At 31.9% G+C, this 17,326-nt stretch overlaps 5 protein-coding genes across 8 annotated transcripts; 1 reads left to right on the forward strand and 4 right to left on the reverse strand.

Moving 5' to 3' along the window:
• The first annotated feature begins 700 nt into the window (after positions 1–700).
• On the forward strand, positions 701–2,887 carry APR1 (APS reductase 1). The gene is made up of 3 exons (NM_116699.3): positions 701–973; positions 1,131–1,422; positions 1,518–2,887. The coding sequence occupies exons 1-3, from the start codon at positions 892–894 to the stop codon at positions 2,539–2,541; spliced, it is 1,398 nt and encodes a 465-aa protein (NP_192370.1). The 5' UTR covers positions 701–891; the 3' UTR covers positions 2,542–2,887.
• AT4G04614 (uncharacterized protein) lies at positions 2,867–4,087 on the reverse strand. Of its 2 annotated transcripts, NM_001036506.3 has the most exons (3): positions 4,004–4,087; positions 3,584–3,747; positions 2,867–3,507 (listed from the first exon to the last, which is right to left on the reverse strand). In NM_001036506.3, the coding sequence occupies exons 2-3, from the start codon at positions 3,735–3,737 to the stop codon at positions 3,131–3,133; spliced, it is 531 nt and encodes a 176-aa protein (NP_001031583.1). In that variant the 5' UTR covers positions 3,738–3,747; positions 4,004–4,087; the 3' UTR covers positions 2,867–3,130. The 2 variants fall into 2 exon arrangements, with proteins under 2 accessions (NP_001031583.1, NP_001328778.1); NM_001340493.1 differs by lacking the exon at positions 4,004–4,087 and having other exon boundaries at positions 3,584–3,937.
• A 177-nt stretch (positions 4,088–4,264) lies between these two features.
• On the reverse strand, positions 4,265–6,413 carry ATG8B (Ubiquitin-like superfamily protein). 3 transcript variants are annotated; one of them, NM_178967.4, is made up of 6 exons: positions 5,883–6,413; positions 5,713–5,766; positions 5,225–5,280; positions 5,093–5,145; positions 4,688–4,806; positions 4,265–4,589 (listed from the first exon to the last, which is right to left on the reverse strand). In NM_178967.4, the coding sequence occupies exons 2-6, from the start codon at positions 5,747–5,749 to the stop codon at positions 4,486–4,488; spliced, it is 369 nt and encodes a 122-aa protein (NP_849298.1). In that variant the 5' UTR covers positions 5,750–5,766; positions 5,883–6,413; the 3' UTR covers positions 4,265–4,485. The 3 variants fall into 3 exon arrangements, with proteins under 3 accessions (NP_849298.1, NP_001329707.1, NP_192371.1); NM_116700.2 differs by having other exon boundaries at positions 4,279–4,589; positions 5,713–5,797; positions 5,883–6,312; NM_001340494.1 differs by having other exon boundaries at positions 5,713–6,413.
• A 1,086-nt stretch (positions 6,414–7,499) lies between these two features.
• On the reverse strand, positions 7,500–8,637 carry AT4G04630 (senescence regulator (Protein of unknown function, DUF584)). Its single transcript, NM_116701.2, has one exon — positions 7,500–8,623. It carries the CDS (start codon positions 8,490–8,492, stop codon positions 7,986–7,988), a length of 507 nt encoding a protein of 168 aa, NP_567264.1. The 5' UTR covers positions 8,493–8,623; the 3' UTR covers positions 7,500–7,985.
• A 6,771-nt stretch (positions 8,638–15,408) lies between these two features.
• Positions 15,409–15,872, reverse strand: AT4G04632 (Protein kinase superfamily protein; the record flags this gene model as incomplete). Its single annotated transcript, NM_001125460.1, has 1 exon — positions 15,409–15,872. One exon carries the CDS (start codon positions 15,870–15,872, stop codon positions 15,549–15,551), a length of 324 nt encoding a protein of 107 aa, NP_001118932.1. The 3' UTR covers positions 15,409–15,548.
• Positions 15,873–17,326: the final 1,454 nt, after the last annotated feature.

Consider the following 17,326-nt stretch of genomic DNA (forward strand, 5'->3'; position numbering starts at 1 on the left):
ATTAATTTATTGTTGATAAGTATATTTTAAATTAAGATATGGGACCAGAAAAATAACAAAAGTTTCTATTAAAAAATGCTTGCATTTAAAAGAGAAGAATGTATAAAATCTTTATCAAAAAAAAGAGTATATCATAGATTCATAATAATAAAAAAAATTTGATAAATGACTTTTTATTTAAAAACTTAAGATATTACAAGCTATTACTCTCTTTGTTTATTTTTAATTGATTTTCTAACAAAACACACATATTAAGAAAACATATTAAAACTGATTATAAATGTATCGATTTTTGTGATTTATATTTTTCTATAATTCTAAATCAATGATATTTAATTATTTGTGTTGAACTTTAAAATTTATCATTAATAACTAATAATTAGTGCATAGAAAATCTAAAAATCAATCTTTTTGAAACAATTTTTTTTCTAAAAAATCAATTAAAAAGAACAGAGAGAATATTGTTTTAATAATAAATGTTTTATTGGTAATCCAATATTAAAATAATTATATGGATTAAATTTAATTATAAATTTTAAAAAATTTGAACAAAAAATTATTTAGTGAATTGATTCCAACATGTGGAAAAAAGGAAACAGATAATTAAAAAAATTGATTGGTTCTGCCAAAATTGACTACCTTCAAATCAGAGATGATTTTAAAAATAAATTCATCCAATTAAACTTGCCACATCATCAACTTGGACCAGAATATTCGCAGTCACCAAAAACAAACCAATGTGTCCAGGTTCAATGAATCTGGAATCACCTGGTTCTTCGTATTTTTGTTATATAATGCCACGCTTCTCACAAATCATCTTGAATTGAAAATAAAAAACGAAGAATCAAAACAAATCTTAGAGAAAACAAAAATCCAATTTTTGCTGTGAAGATGGCAATGTCTGTAAATGTTTCTTCTTCTTCGTCTTCTGGGATCATAAACTCTCGTTTCGGTGTTTCATTGGAGCCAAAAGGTATAATTTACTTTCAATTCTGAGAAATTTCAATTTGTTCGTCCGAAATCTGAGAAATTGTTTGATGGGTCAATGTGGGTTTTGATTATCACACAAGAAATTTGATTAATTTGGGTATGAATTGTTAAAAGTTTCGATTTTTTTTTGTTTCTTACAGTTTCGCAAATTGGTTCGTTGAGGTTATTGGATCGTGTTCATGTTGCTCCTGTGTCTCTGAATCTATCTGGGAAGCGATCATCATCTGTTAAACCTTTAAACGCTGAACCAAAGACAAAGGATTCAATGATTCCTCTTGCGGCAACAATGGTAGCAGAAATTGCAGAGGAAGTTGAAGTGGTTGAGATTGAGGATTTTGAAGAGCTTGCTAAGAAGTTAGAGAATGCTTCACCTCTTGAGATTATGGACAAAGCTCTTGAGAAATACGGGAACGATATCGCCATTGCATTTAGGTATATATCGATCATGAGATTTGATATAAGTTTGCTTTTTGATAGCTTTTGAAGAAAGATTGCTGATCTTTGTTTTGGCTCTTGTGTGTTTGCAGTGGTGCAGAAGATGTTGCTCTTATTGAGTACGCTCATTTGACTGGGAGGCCATTTAGAGTATTTAGTTTGGATACAGGGAGGTTGAATCCTGAGACGTATCGGTTTTTCGATGCGGTGGAGAAGCACTATGGGATTAGGATTGAGTATATGTTTCCTGATTCTGTTGAGGTTCAAGGTTTGGTTAGGAGCAAGGGATTGTTCTCTTTTTATGAGGATGGTCATCAGGAGTGTTGCCGTGTTCGAAAGGTGAGACCTTTGAGGCGTGCTCTCAAGGGTTTAAAGGCTTGGATTACTGGTCAGAGGAAAGATCAATCTCCGGGGACAAGGTCTGAGATTCCGGTTGTTCAGGTTGATCCGGTGTTTGAAGGTTTGGATGGTGGAGTTGGTAGTTTGGTGAAGTGGAATCCGGTTGCGAATGTTGAAGGGAATGATGTTTGGAACTTCTTGAGGACTATGGATGTTCCGGTTAACACATTGCATGCGGCAGGGTATATATCGATTGGATGTGAGCCTTGCACGAAAGCGGTTTTACCGGGTCAGCACGAGAGAGAAGGGAGATGGTGGTGGGAAGATGCTAAAGCCAAGGAATGTGGACTTCACAAAGGGAATGTCAAAGAAAACTCCGATGATGCTAAAGTGAACGGGGAATCGAAATCCGCTGTTGCAGATATCTTTAAGAGTGAGAATCTTGTGACTTTGAGCAGGCAGGGGATTGAGAATTTGATGAAGTTGGAGAACCGTAAAGAGCCTTGGATCGTCGTGCTTTATGCTCCGTGGTGCCCCTTTTGTCAAGCCATGGAAGCATCGTATGATGAACTGGCGGATAAATTGGCTGGAAGTGGGATTAAGGTTGCCAAATTCAGAGCAGATGGTGACCAGAAGGAGTTTGCTAAGCAGGAATTGCAGCTCGGTAGCTTCCCTACCATTCTGGTTTTCCCTAAGAACTCATCGAGACCGATCAAGTATCCGTCTGAGAAGAGAGATGTTGAGTCTTTGACTTCGTTCTTGAATCTTGTCCGATAAGTAAACCACAAAACCAGTCGACATTTCTATGAGGAATAAGAATTATATCTTCGTCTCGTTCCAGATTGCTAGAACAGATGAAGTTGGTGTTTGGAGAATCAATTCAAAGCTTTGGATCACAAAGTCAGAGATAAGCTCTGCTACAAAGCTTGAGTAATTGCAGTATTGTAAGATTTATAAAGTTGCGATAGTGTTGATTCTTCATGTAAATGTGTGGTGTCTATTAAAATCAAGCCTCTGTTTCTTCTTTGCATTCATTTTTGAGAATATAGAGCTAAGAAACTGATGATTCTCCATGAAAATCAAGACCATGATTCTTCGTATTCATATCAAATTATCATCATATACTAAGATACATTTCAAAGCTGAGATCAGGAACACTAAGATACATTTCAAAGCTGAGATCTTCAGGAACACTAAGATACATTTCAAAGCTGAGATCTTCAGGAATCAGAACGAGTAAACAATGCTAAGCAACTGATTATTCTCCATACAAATTTGTGACACTAAGAGAATTCAAGCTCTAGTTTCTTCACATTCATATAAAATTACCATCAAATACAAAGACATTACCTCAAAGTTGAGTCTCTTAAGAGTCAAAACCAGAGTAAACACCACTCTCTCTCAACTGTCTCTTCTCTTCTTCAACATAATTCTTGCCTCTACTTGCTTGTCCCAAATCTCTCTTCTTCTTCTCCTTCTGTGAAAAAGAGAGATTCTTCCTATCATTCCGCAACTGCGCATTCGCAATCGTCTCGCCACCAGTAACCGCAGCAGCTCTTGTAGCTTCTCGTTCTTGATAACTTTCTTTCACTTCCTCTACTCTTTGTTTATCCTTTCCCGTAGTCCATGACCAATCCTGTTTCTCCATGGGAGCAGGAATATCAGAAAGACCAACAGCTTTGTAACCATGCTGCTGCAGAGATTCATAGTCAAAAGCTTTCTTATCTTTCTTCGCAAACCTCGCTGCAACCGTAAAAAAAAAAACAAAGTTACATAAAAGAGCTCTCACAAAGTTAAAACAATGAAGCTTTTCTCCTACCTATTGGCTTCTTGCTCTTTCTCTTCTTCTTCTTCTCCCCAATCTCTGTATTATCCACATTTGAATCAGAAGCAGAAGACGATGATGATTCCTCAGAAGAGTCTTCATCATCATCATCATCATCATCATCCCATCGCATCAAACCTTTCTTCATGATAACAACTCTAACACAGAATTGAATTCTCCATTAGTCCAATTTTACAATCCAAAAAGCTCAAAACTTTAAGAGAGAAAGTATTCAACTTTCCTGATTTCTCTTCAACGATTTACTAAAATCATTTCCCAATAAGACAAACTCGTCCAGCAATTCGAAAACAAATCAAGTACGAATCTTTGTAATCGAATTGAGAAACCCTAAATTGAATTGAAGGTTCACGAAGATACCACAAATCTAATTAGAGTATAACAAAAGCTTCGTACCTTGCCGGTGTAGTTGACGAAGGTAGGAGAACGATTCGCGGCGGAGACAGCAACAGTCGCAAGATCAGAAGCTATACTCGGTCCATGTCCGTAGAACCAAGAGAATAATATAAGTCTCGAATTTTCCAATTCAATTTTTGGTTTGTGCTTGGTTTGGTTTGGTTTTTTTCGGTTAATTCAATTTTAGGATTTTTCTTCGGTTTAGACAATTTAGCTAATTAGTAAATTGATCAGACGAACTTATCAACGTTGATGATGATATTACTATAGAGGTTATTTTATTCAATGGCAATAGAGAAGATGCAGAGGAAACAAAACAAAGAAACTAGAGAGTCAAATTAGAATCTTGTTTCAAATACCATCTTCAAATGCAAGAGATAGTAAGAGAGCTCAAAAGGTTAAACCAAGAAAGTAAAATGACATTATTAAGGTCGACGAGAATGTACAATCATCAAGAGGATCAGACGTAGAAGCTGAGGTAATTAGCAGTAGAAAGATCCACCAAATGTGTTCTCTCCACTGTATGTCATGTAGAGAAACCCGTCTTCGTCTTTGTGTTCTTCGTAGATTGCAGACATCAATGCCGCTGTTTGTAAGAACCAGAAAAGAGAGAAACCATATTTATACATGAACCATAGAAGTAGAAGATTCACACAAGGTTTAAAAAGTGTTAAAATCCTTTACCAGTTGGTGGTAATGTGTTCTTGACAAAGACAAAGATGGCTTTTTCAGCTCCAAGCTTGATTCTTTTCCTCACAACGTACACAAATTGGCCAATGGTTAGATCAGCTGGTACAAGATACCTAAAGAGAAGAAACAGGTGTCAGCAAAAAACATCAAAACCAGCAAAAAATAATGCTATGCAATTCAATCTCTGTATCTAGAAACTGCTAAACTGTACCAAGGGACAAGTTTTGAAGAATGAGAACTATAGTTAGACTCAAAATTTCATCAGCTAGTGATTAAAAGGATTACCGGATCATATCACATTTCCATTAGACTCAAAGGAGATTGAAAGCTAATTTGTGATTTGATACCATTATGATCCAACAAGAGAGATAGAGATAATATGTAAAACAAATTACTCACTTCTTCTTGTCAATGTCAGGAACATCACTCTGTCCAGCTTTTTCCACAATCACCTGTATTGAGTTCTCTAATTAGAAACTTAGGGTGACACTGTAAATCTTGTTCCGTAAAGTGAGAGTTTAGAAAACATACGGGAACTCTTTCAGGGTATTTCGCTCTGATACGAGTAGACTCAGCCATTCTCATCTCTGAAACCAAAACAAAACCATAAAAAATCAGTCACAACTAACGGATTATACAAACACATGAACACATCTTAGTGACATGTAATTCAAGTAACTTCCAGGAAAATTCCAGAGGCACAAGTACTAAATCTTTATAGATTCAACAACAAACTAGGTCTAATAACTTAATCGTGTTAATGTAAATCAATGGAGAATACAAACAGAGTAACCAATATCAGAGATCGAGAATCAGAACCAACAAACTCGTGATCAGGCTAATCAAAACTTGAGTTCCTTTAACAAAGATCATAATCGTAACACAATCCAAAGCCCAAAAGATCGAAGAAAACCAAAGAAGTAAACAACTATCCTTTAAACGCTTATCGAGTGACATCAATCAAGCAAAAACCCTACAGAAATTGCAAAAAGTAAAAAAGAAGAAACAAGGAAACTAACCCAGAGGATTAGAAAGCTTGAAGGAGTTCTTCTCCATGATGATTCGGTTAGTATCTACGATGATTAAGAGAAACAAAACTCGAAACTTTATCTGTTAGGCTAAATCGGGAAAAAAACCCAAACCACAAAAACTCGAAATTGACAAAGTGGAGAGGCGAAATCAAACGTACCCAAAAGACGAAACTAGGGTTCGATGATGATCAGAGGAAAAAAAAATGAATTTTGATTGTAGAAGAAGAAGAGGATCAAAAAAATGAAAAAAGGAGAGAATATATATAAAGGAAACAGAGAGGATGGATTTAGGGTTTAGTGATTGTTACCTGCACGGCACCCAAACTTATTACTTGGATTTTAATTAGTTACGATGCTTATCTTACGTCAGCGAGATGATACGACGTCGTTGGATTGTAGTGGTCATGAGTTTGTGAACTATTTATTGGGCCTTTATAGGTTTGGATCTCGTTTGGGCTTTTCTGTCATTTACATGATCAGGACTACTAGGCGTGGACAAATAAACCAACTCGAATATACCGAATCAAAATCAAAGCAAAACTAATTAAATCAAAGCAAACCAAAAATTGGAAAATATTCGAATGGATACTAAATTCTATAAATGAAAGAACCGAAAGAACCAAAACTAAATGGATACTAAATATTATTTATTTTTAGACTACATAATTAAAAATAATTGAAAAGATATATAAAATAGTAAAAATACTCGAAAAAATAACCGAAAATATTCAAAAATGATCGAAAATATCCAAAATAACCGAAATATCCAAAAATATTCAAAGCAAAATAATAGAATGGATATTAAATTTTAAAACTGAAAAAACCGATACGAATCAAACTTTCAAAATAACCAAATGAATACTAAACTTTAGAACCGAAAAAGTTGAAACCGAATAGATACAAACTGAAACCGAATGGATAACCGAACTATTAGGACTAAGGACTACAATTAACAATTTTAGTTTGTTCCGATTGATACCAAATTACCAATCATAAAGACATAAAAAGGGTAAGAAAGCAGCAGAACTGAAAACTATTTCTAACCACTATTTTTATTTATGTCAAAAGTAAGACTGGTAAAAAACAAGGTTAGAGGTTTTAGGTATATAAAAAAAACAATAAACAATACCAAAATAGTTACAACTTTTTTTTGTTAAAAAAAATAGTTACAACTTTTTTTTAAAAATCTCGTTTTTCAACGTTTTCGTCACTAGTAATAATTAGAAGTTTAGAACGGTAAAATACTGCAACCATACGAGATTACCAATCAAAATCTAACTATTTGGTTCGCCTACTGTTTTTTTTTTACCGTGTTGTTTTACTACTAATCATACCAATATAAAAATCTTTGCTTCTACTATCAATCCTTTTTCTATATTTAAAAGCATTATTGAAGTCTAATGTGATGTTTTCTCGTTACATTATTTTCTTCTCGATATCCCATAGTTTTAAAGTTTATTACATTTAATCACCTTTTTTTTGGTCTCGTTCACTCACCGCTATTAAATATCTTATAACTATAATCAAACAAAAAAACATTCAAAACTATTCATAAAAGAGTTCAAAGGAAAATCATGGATTCAATCCTTTATATGTACACCTTCGATATGTGAATATATGACATTGATCGATTGATATGGTTGAAAATGTCTTCAGAATTGGAAACTCAGCATTTTAGGGCTTATTTATTTTTGCATGAAATCGGCTAAATTAATGATATTTAGTAGCAGATTTGCCAAATACATAATTAGCCAAAGATGGACATAGCTAATATTAACAAAGAAAGAAAGATATCTAATTTATATATAACATTGTCGATAGCAAACGACAAAATCTTTCACCAAAACATGGTAAAGAACTCAACTCCAATTAAAGGTTCTAAAGGAGATGCCCCTCTCTAGGCTCTAATTTAAGATCATAAAAAAACCTTCAAAGAGAAACCAAAAACAACAGAAGAACATAAAACGGGACCCATGCATGGGGCTGACAAGTCATCATCATCACTATGATACTTATCTACTCTAAATAACACATTGAAAAATAATAACAACAATAAAGAAAAAAAAAACTTAACAAAAAGACTCTTGGTATAGTGATCCCCACATGATGATGACGACAATGACATTGATAATGATGATGATGTGGATACCATAAAGTTGAGTTTTTCATGATGATAATGTTAAACAAGAGTTATGGGATTCATATTCCATGCACATGGATGATAATTATGGTGATGATGATGATGAGATATTTTATCCTACTTACTCCAAGAAACCAGTTTTTGACAAGACAGCATTTCTCACTTTGCTTAGATCTCTTCCTTTAAGTGTTCTTCCAACTCCTTCACACATAGAGAAAGAAGAGATCTGTGTTCTTGCTAGCTTTCTTGCAACCCATTCATGTGGAGGAACCATGCAACCATCATCATCTTCATCATCATCGTCAGCAGCATGAGAATGCAAATGGCTACTCCTTCTGTTGCTCTTTGAGTCACCATAAACCTTGGACCAATCAGGGACATTCATAGGTGCTGATGATTGTTTCACTCCTGAGACCTCCTTGCTTCTACGAATGTTCCATGGTGAAGAGGAAGAAGATGATGAGGAAGAGAAATGACTTTTGGGTATTTTCATTTCAGGACTTGAAGTTTCTCCTTCTCGTAAAACTGACCACACATCTTCTTCTTGAAACTCTTCGTCCCCTTCTATTCCCATTGAAGGAACCCTACGGCTATTATGTGTCCTTCTTCTTGATCCTAATGAATCCATTGTGAGAGAGAGAGAGAGAAATCAAATCACCAGTTGATAATAATAATAAGTAGAGGAAGAGAGAAATTCTTCAACTACTAGTGAAAGTTTTCTTGCTTTTTAAAGAGTTTTGTTGTTGATGTTGTTGTTTTTGAGTTAAGTGAGAATATATATATATATATATACACAAAATAAGATAAAAGAAATAGAAAAGTCATATACAAGTCTGGGTAAATAAACCGAACCGAATGTACCGAACTGAAACCGAAACAAAAATAACTAAACCGAACAGAAAATTGGAAAATAACCGAATGGATTCTAAATTCTACAACCGAAAGAACCGAAACAGAATGGATACATACCGAAATATTTTGGATATCCGAAAAGATCCGAAATAGTTTTTCAAAAATATTAGTTATTTTTAGACTAAATTTAAATTAAGTTGAAAATATATATAATATATTAAAAATACTCAAAAATGGCCAAAAAAGATATCCAAAAAAATTAAAAAGGTCTAAAATAACCAAAAATATTCAAAGTAAAATAACCGAATGAATACTTAATTTTAAAACAAAAAAAACCGGAACCGAACCGAAACCGAAATAAACTTTTAAAATAACCAAATGGATACTAAATTTTAGAACCGAAAAAATCGATAACCGAATAGATACATACCAAAACCGAATGGATAACTGAATGCTCAAGACTATACATATAAAATAAATATTCAAAGATTTTTACAATTGACAAGAGCCTCTTAGAGAAACAGAGGTTTCAGAAAACTCCAAAAGAGTAATAATTTTGTACTCTTCTGTTCTTTCTGCAATAATTTGTGCTAAAGACCTAAAATGCTTTAAAAATAAATAAATAAATAAACAGTTGCATTACACAACTTACAAGAGTAAGTAGCCTTTAGTACTATTTTCTACTGAGACCTGCCAAATCATTGACAGAGTCTGATTCATACAATAAGACAAAAAATTGTACTATATGGAAAAGACTTGCTTTTATGTCAAATTATATTTACTTTTTCCGGTAAAATTTTAAGAGAACTAGGACAAAAATCAATGTTATCCCAAAAATAAGAGGACGAAATTAAATTCAGCTCGAAAGTGGCTTTAATGATGTTACGAAAAGTGGGAGAGAGAGAGAGATCATTTTTTGGCTTCTTGCATTCAATTTACGTACGATTTAGTAAATTAGGTTAGGTTCTTCGTTTTATTTACTGTATGAAAATGGTGACTGAGTGTAATACACAAAAAATAATGTTTTGAAAACACTAAAAGATCTAAAAAATGCAGAAACATTAGAGCATGCACATAGTTATACTCTATGAGTATTATTAACAATTTTTTAGTATTAATTTTAATGTTTATGTATTATTTGAGATTTTTTATAATATTGGTAATAAATTTGTTTCCAGTGCTAGACCGATATTGGTATCATTAAAAACAATTACTGCAAAATCGGGAAATAAATATATAATAACATAAGATTACAAAATTACTGCAAAATTATATCGCATAATCACAAAAAGCCTGCTAAATTACTCACTTTCAGAAAATATAGTTAGTTAGCTAAAACACTAGAAAGACTATCGAATTTTTTCTTTTTTTTTTTGCTTTCAGAAAATAACGAGTTTCACATACGAATCATGAGCCTCTACATCATCTAATACTAGGTATCAAAAGAATCACTGCACTGATACGGGATCAGACCTAAATATATTGTCTAATCTATAAAAGATTATTTTATAGTTCTTAATACTCTAAATGTATCATCTATGTTCATGGTCTTAGTTCGCCAATATAATGATCGTGTGAAAGAATAATGGATTTAGAAAAATAATTTTCTTCAAGGCAGCAAAATTTAAAATTTTCAAATAGATTTATGAATTTAGGGGAATGAATACAATTGATATAGCTTCTTAATAATTGACGTATGAATATGATACTGCAGCATCCTTGCAACTAGAATCTAAGTTATGTCTTGTCCTAACACCTAAGAACAAAATAGTGAAATAGATACATTAAACTTGCACAAAAATGTCAAGACAATGTCTCTATCCTTTTTTTTTTGTCAACAAAGACAAAGTCATGTAAGAAAATTAAATAAGAGCACATACGAAAAAAACATATTAGCAAACAACAATTTTTTTTTAAATAACGACAAATTAGAGTGTTAGAATGATCAAAAAATGGTAATAAATGTATGAGCTAGTTGTTAATGTTCCTTTAAATTGACAAAGCTTTGAGATGAAGAATTGAAGATATAAAAAATAAATTGTTCTCAAATTAATTATAACATTGGTTGGATATAATTATCACAATTACATTTGGTGCAATTACTATATTGATGGCAAACTATTAAATAATAAACTCAATGAAAGTAAAAAGAGTAAAGAATAGATACAAATACAATTCAAAACAAACAAAAGAATGAATGATAAGAAAAGAAAAAAAAATGATTTTGGATCAAGTCTTAAACTATACTAATTAATTTTGTATCGTGACCAAGTTAAACTCTAATATATTAGAGCGTGGGCTTCCAACCTAAAACCAATTGGCAAGAGGTGGAGAGGCCCATATCTTATATATACCACTTAAGATCCTACTCAACTTCCGATGTGGGACATTGTCCCTAATACGCCCCCTCGAGATGATGGCTCTTCTAGCCATTGATCTCGATATGTTTGGGCATGGATCGGCGGGCCAAGTATTGGGCCGGACCGATGTGGATCGGGTTGAGTATGTGCGGACCGGGCTCTGATACCATATTAGAGTGTGGGCTTCCAACCTAAAACCAATTGGCAATAGGTGGAGAGGCCCATATCTTATATATACCACTTAAGATCCTACTCAACTTCCGATGTGGGACATTGTCCCTAATATAATATCCGTTGAAGGATTGAGAATTTTTATCTCATGGTTCAAAGGTACTTTGGAAGGAAACTTCTTTAATCTTACTCTGATCACAAAGGTCTATGAAGATTACATACTTCCATCATTCCCATTTGGTTCTTTTGTAGGTGAGAGACGTGTTTACTATGAGAAACACTTCGAGGTCTGTTTGATCCATAGGTTTTGAAGGCTGATTTTGGATCGCGGTTTACTCGTGACAAAACTGTTGGTATTTTGTGTCTTCTTTCTTTAAAGTGTGATTTCTCTGTTGTTTTGTTCTCGTGTTTTTTTACACTTTATTGTAATATCTCTTATGTAGTAATTTCTGGTATAATATCATGTTTTTTATTAAAATGTTGTAAATTTTTAAACATTTAACCAAAAAAAAGGAAATGTTTTTACTTACTTCGACCCTTGTTAATAATAATAGAAAGTTACGATGGTTAGATGGTCACAAAAATTGCAATGGTTGCATTTTACTGCACTAAAAATATCACATAATTAATCTTCAAAATGCTATAGAAAGTATTTGTGTGTTGGGCTAGGTTTAGAAAATATTAAAATTGAAATGGAGATTAAATTAGATGATGAGGAGTGGAAAGTGATGTGGACACATCACCCTACACAGTAAACACACACTTTAGTTTCAGAAACCATTATCCTTTTTATAAACTCCTCTCACCAACACAATTAAGCTTCTTTTAATTACTCCGGGAAACGAGCAAAAAGATCAAGCACACATACTCATGTAACTATTTTTATAATCAACAGTCACATACTAAACGAGACATTATCTAGACCTACTAATTCCAACTATTAGATTATACCGACTCGGTTTACTCCAAAGAAATAGAAAGAATCAAAAATCAAGACATTAATGTAGTAAAGTCCATTGACTAGGTGGTTGTATCTAATCCGACAATTTGTTTAAATTAAACGGTGTTGATCAAAGAGTTTTCTTAAACCAATATTTGATTATATCTACCGACTTTTAGACATTTGATGTAACTAAAAATATACTATTAGCTCTAAAGGATTTGTGGGATAAAAAAACATATTAAATTTGGACAAGCCATTTTGTCAGCTTTCTCAATGCTTCGTGGGTTTCCCGATTTATTTGAGCGGATGGTATTTTGACTATTTTCGTTTGAGACCCCAAAACTTTAGATATTTTTGCATATCCCTCAAAATTAAGTTTATATCTGTTAAAAACTCCCCAAAAATCAGAAGACAATCAGCTTAATTGTTCTTGGATTCATCCGTTAGGGGGTGAACCAAAAGATTGTTCTAATTGTTATAGTTAGAAGTAAGAAAACTGTTCGATATTTTGGTGTATGAGCAAGAACTAAATAGAAAAATGAAGCCGTTGGATTATAGGAAGAAAATTGTTCGAACAGCTAATTATATATATGAAAGTTGGACAACTCTCTCCATATGAGTGACACATCATCATACAAGAAAATGACATGTATTATTCTACATTAATTAAATTAAAAGATTAGCAAACTAATTGAGAAAAAAATCAAAAGTCTTTTGTTGTGTTAAATTCTTCATTAATTTCACTCTTAAATAAATTTCTAAAAACATTCAATAAATAAAAAAAATCATAATATTGTATCAAGCACTATTTTTATTTTATTCTACTTATGTTATTAATTTATTTTTATCAATAGTCATTAATCCATAATGGCTAAATATTTACTTTTTGGATATAATTATATTTTGGATATTTTTGGTTACCTAAAATATTTTGGTTTGAATCCATTCGGTTTCGGTTCTTTCGGTTATAGAATTTAATATCTATTCGGTTATTTTCAAACTTTTGGTTCGGGTCGATTCAGTTTTTTTGCATCGGTTTCGGTTTTGTACATTCGATTCGGTTTATTTGGCTAGGCCTAAGTTTTTTAAATATTACATCAACAGTATATGATAGAATGATGTGCAATTATGTTACTAATTTGGTTTGAAAGTTGCCTAACTTGATTCTAAGCAAACAATTTCTTTTTGCATGTATTCTCTTCTAATTTAGTATTCCAATCACATCATGATAGACTCATGACTAAATATTGGATTGACATCATTTAAACAACAAATATATAACTAACTACTCATTTGCTTTAAAAGTTTTCACATGAAAGAAAAAAAAGAAAACAAAAATTAAATAGTCTTTTTAAGTCAACACTTTTGGAGAGAGTGTCGTATATTTAACTTTTTGGATATATCTAATGTCTCAAAAGACCATTACTTAAAAAACATGCATGTCATTATTAATGTTACCAATTTATCATAAAGTACAAAAAAAACATATTATGTAAACCAAAAAAATATAAGAAAAAGAAAAGACTAAGTTAAAATTACTAAACTAAAAATGCAAACAGCTAAGTTGCACTACACGAAAATTTCTAATCGTTATCAAGTAATGACTATTAAAAAATATAACAAAATAAGAAAAGTAAAATGAAAGTAGTGTTTGCTATATCACTACCGTCTAGAACAACAAATGCAACATGAAACCTGAAATGCAAATAAAGCAATATTAGATATTTGTTTTCAAGTTAAATGAATGAAAATAGGTAAAAAAATTTGTATAACCCATCATTCTTTAAAACTTTGGATTCTTGGTAGTTAGTACAAAGAAGTGAATTTTGGTGTGGTTCAAGTGTGCCTAGACAAGTTTTTTGCATGGGAAGTTGTTCCAACCATATGTTGATAGTACATTCACAATTGTAGCTTGGCAAATGAAGTATGAATCCTACATTTCATTGTGATTGTTTGTTTTAATAAAATTAATAAAATTAGTTTTACAGCCACACAAACCTGTTGTATTCTTGTAGAAGTGAATTCGCACAATTTTGCAATACACGTTGGTTCCATTTTGGGAGTGTTTGCCGTTACATCCGTGATGGTAAATAAATCGTTTTCTGAAACACCAAAACTAAAAAAGAGGCTTTTGTTATTTTTTTAATTTTGTTTGTAGGTAAATATAAATTATAAAATAAACTTACCGATTAATAAACTTAGAGATTGGACCAATGTGGTAGTTGGAAAAAAACCTTGTGTATATGGTTCCATCCAAGCAAAGTGTGCGTGCGTGTAAAGTTTAATTAAGAGACTTAATACATTCATGTTTAGTAGTAATATGAATTTTATTAGTGTATTATTTTTATAATTATAAAATAGTCTTACCATCTAGAATTGTTGGATTAACATATGTTACTAAAACAATAGATGTTAGAGACATTGGATCAGTTAGGATGGCTCGAAGGCGAGAAACAGTTTTAGCCCAAAGAAATAAGGAGACAATCACATTGCTGTAGAATGTTTAAAGTAATTTGTTTAACTATGAGTGAATATAATTGAAATGTAGGGGAAATAAATCTGAGACTATCAAAATAGAAACTTACGGTTGGAGCCATAATTTGACAATGATTTGGTTTGTTGAAGTAGGGTCACTTAAGTTTGAGCCTTCGATTGAAAGAATTTTTTCAACTACATCTGTATTAAATTTGGAAATTGTTATTAACCAAGAATAGTAAATATGTAAGATTCATATAATACAAATAATATTTCTATTATATTTATAATTTAAAGCTGAAACTAATGTTAGTATTTATATATTATTAAATAGAAAATCATATGTTTAGTAAATATTTACCAGGTAATGCAAGATTTGTGTTGGCAAAACCAACCAGGTGAGCGTAATTGTAAACTTTAAATTTCTCTTTCTCTATCTTTAGCCATGATTCATATACCACAATGATTTTGGTATCAATGTTGACTTTGATGACAAAAGGGTGGTCCGTGATTTTGGTGTATTTGGTGCATGACCTAACTTCAAACCACAACAGGTGATTCTGATGAAGTGGTTTGATCGGTTTATGAGTAAAGGAGATCAATGTCCAAATAGCATTTGAGAAGAGCTTTCGTAAGACAATTCATAATTGAGCCACCACAAAGGCTTTTACATTTGTAGTTTTTGTCACACAGAAGTTTACATTGATTTGTAGTATAATATTCTTTGTACAAGGTTTCATATACTTGATTCTGCAACTACAAACTAATAATAAAACAGAGAACTCAACATGAATCCACTAACAACAATTATAATACTTTACCAAATACTACAAAATACTTGCAGTTACCAACACTACAAAACAGAACTCAATCATAAACAAACTCAATCATAAACAAAACCATTGTGAGAAAACTCTACATCCGAACAAAGAAACAGATGGTCCACGAGTTCACCGATGCTCCACCTCGAACCAGGCTCCTTAACCAAACACCTCATTAGAAAGTCTTGAGCTTCTGCAGATAACCGAGTCGAGATTTGAGGAGTGAGATCACTATGACCAATTAAATCAACCCAATCATCATGAACCAAATCACCATGCTCTCCCCAAACCGTTTTCCCTGTTAGCATCTCCAAAACAGAACATCCAAACGCCCAAATGTCAACAGCAAAATCCACAAGCCCACCGCCTATTAACTCCGGAGCCATGTACGTAGATGAGTGCCCGCGCTACGCACGAGATTTTGTTGTTGATTTTCTTAAAATTTTTAATATATATTTAGTTTATCATCTTTTCTTAGAAATGTTATTTTTATAAGAGAGATTGTATTATGAAAGATGAAAACTATATATTTGTTATTAACCACTATATATTGTTTGTTAATTTTTACTCTTATTTAGAAGCTTTGAGTGTGTTGGATGTTGGTTCCCATTCTTTATATTTTGAGGATTAAATTGTAATGATGTCTAACATGTAATGGTTATTTATTACTATTGTTTAGAATACTCTAATTTTTTTAATGGTTGATAATTTAGGTGGTGATGAAACCCCATGGTTTGAGTGTGTTGGATGTTGGTTCCCATTCTTGATATTTTGAGAATTAAATTGCAATGATGTCTAACATGTAATGGTTATTTATTACTATTGTTTAGAATACAATAAATTTTTTAATGGTTGATAATTTATGTGGTGATGAAACCCCATGGTTTGGTACTGTTTGAATAGTAACAAAAGAAATTATATATATATATATATATATATATATATATATATATATTTTTTTTTTCGTTAGTATTTGAACCGCACCGCACTTAATTTATAGTTGAACCACTTGTCTTTATTCCAAAATTAATTTGTAGGTGTATTATATATACTTTTTGTTTGGTATTGATAAATGTACATATATATTGCGTATTTAATCTCCCAACAGGCATCAGCCATAGCATCAAGAAACTTGGTCAAATAGGCCAAACAAGCCTCGTCACACCGAACATGAACAGTTAGAGGGAGAACAAAATCGCTCACCTTCTCCAGATCTTTCAGATTAAAATCGATGTTTGGACATCATCTATCGTTTTCTTATTATTACGTTTGTGAATATGATTTATCATATGAACTTTTCTGTACATTTTTATGCATTCTGATAACTTGGTAACATTGATATACAATTTTATAACGTAATAGTCATTTGAGACATTCGACATACAAAAAAAAAATATGAGACCTATATGGCTATATGCAAGGGAAAAGAATTAAAGCGTTGACTTGAATTACTAGCATACGATGATGTGAATTGTGTAGTTGATGACAAGAGAATATATGGAATAAATAATTGTTTGTTACAATTAAGTTAGACAAGTTTCAAAATACATAAGTAATATAACTACATACATTGTATCAATATATCATATACTGTTTTTGTATGTGATCATGATAGTGAAATAATAGATATATAAATATACATATTATAGTAGAATTGATATTTCGAGTTATAGATAAATCTTATCATAAAATATAAGAACTATATTAAATAGATAGGAATTTATCAAAATGAACATCAAAATCAACAAAATACCATAATCATATTTTTTCGACAATTTTAAAAAGTGTTTTCTGCAAAATAACCCTTCAAGTCAATCTTGTTTGCAAGTTTACCCTCCAA

This window comes from Arabidopsis thaliana, chromosome 4, assembly GCF_000001735.4.
Source record: "Arabidopsis thaliana chromosome 4, partial sequence".
Lineage (NCBI taxonomy): Eukaryota > Viridiplantae > Streptophyta > Magnoliopsida > Brassicales > Brassicaceae > Arabidopsis > Arabidopsis thaliana.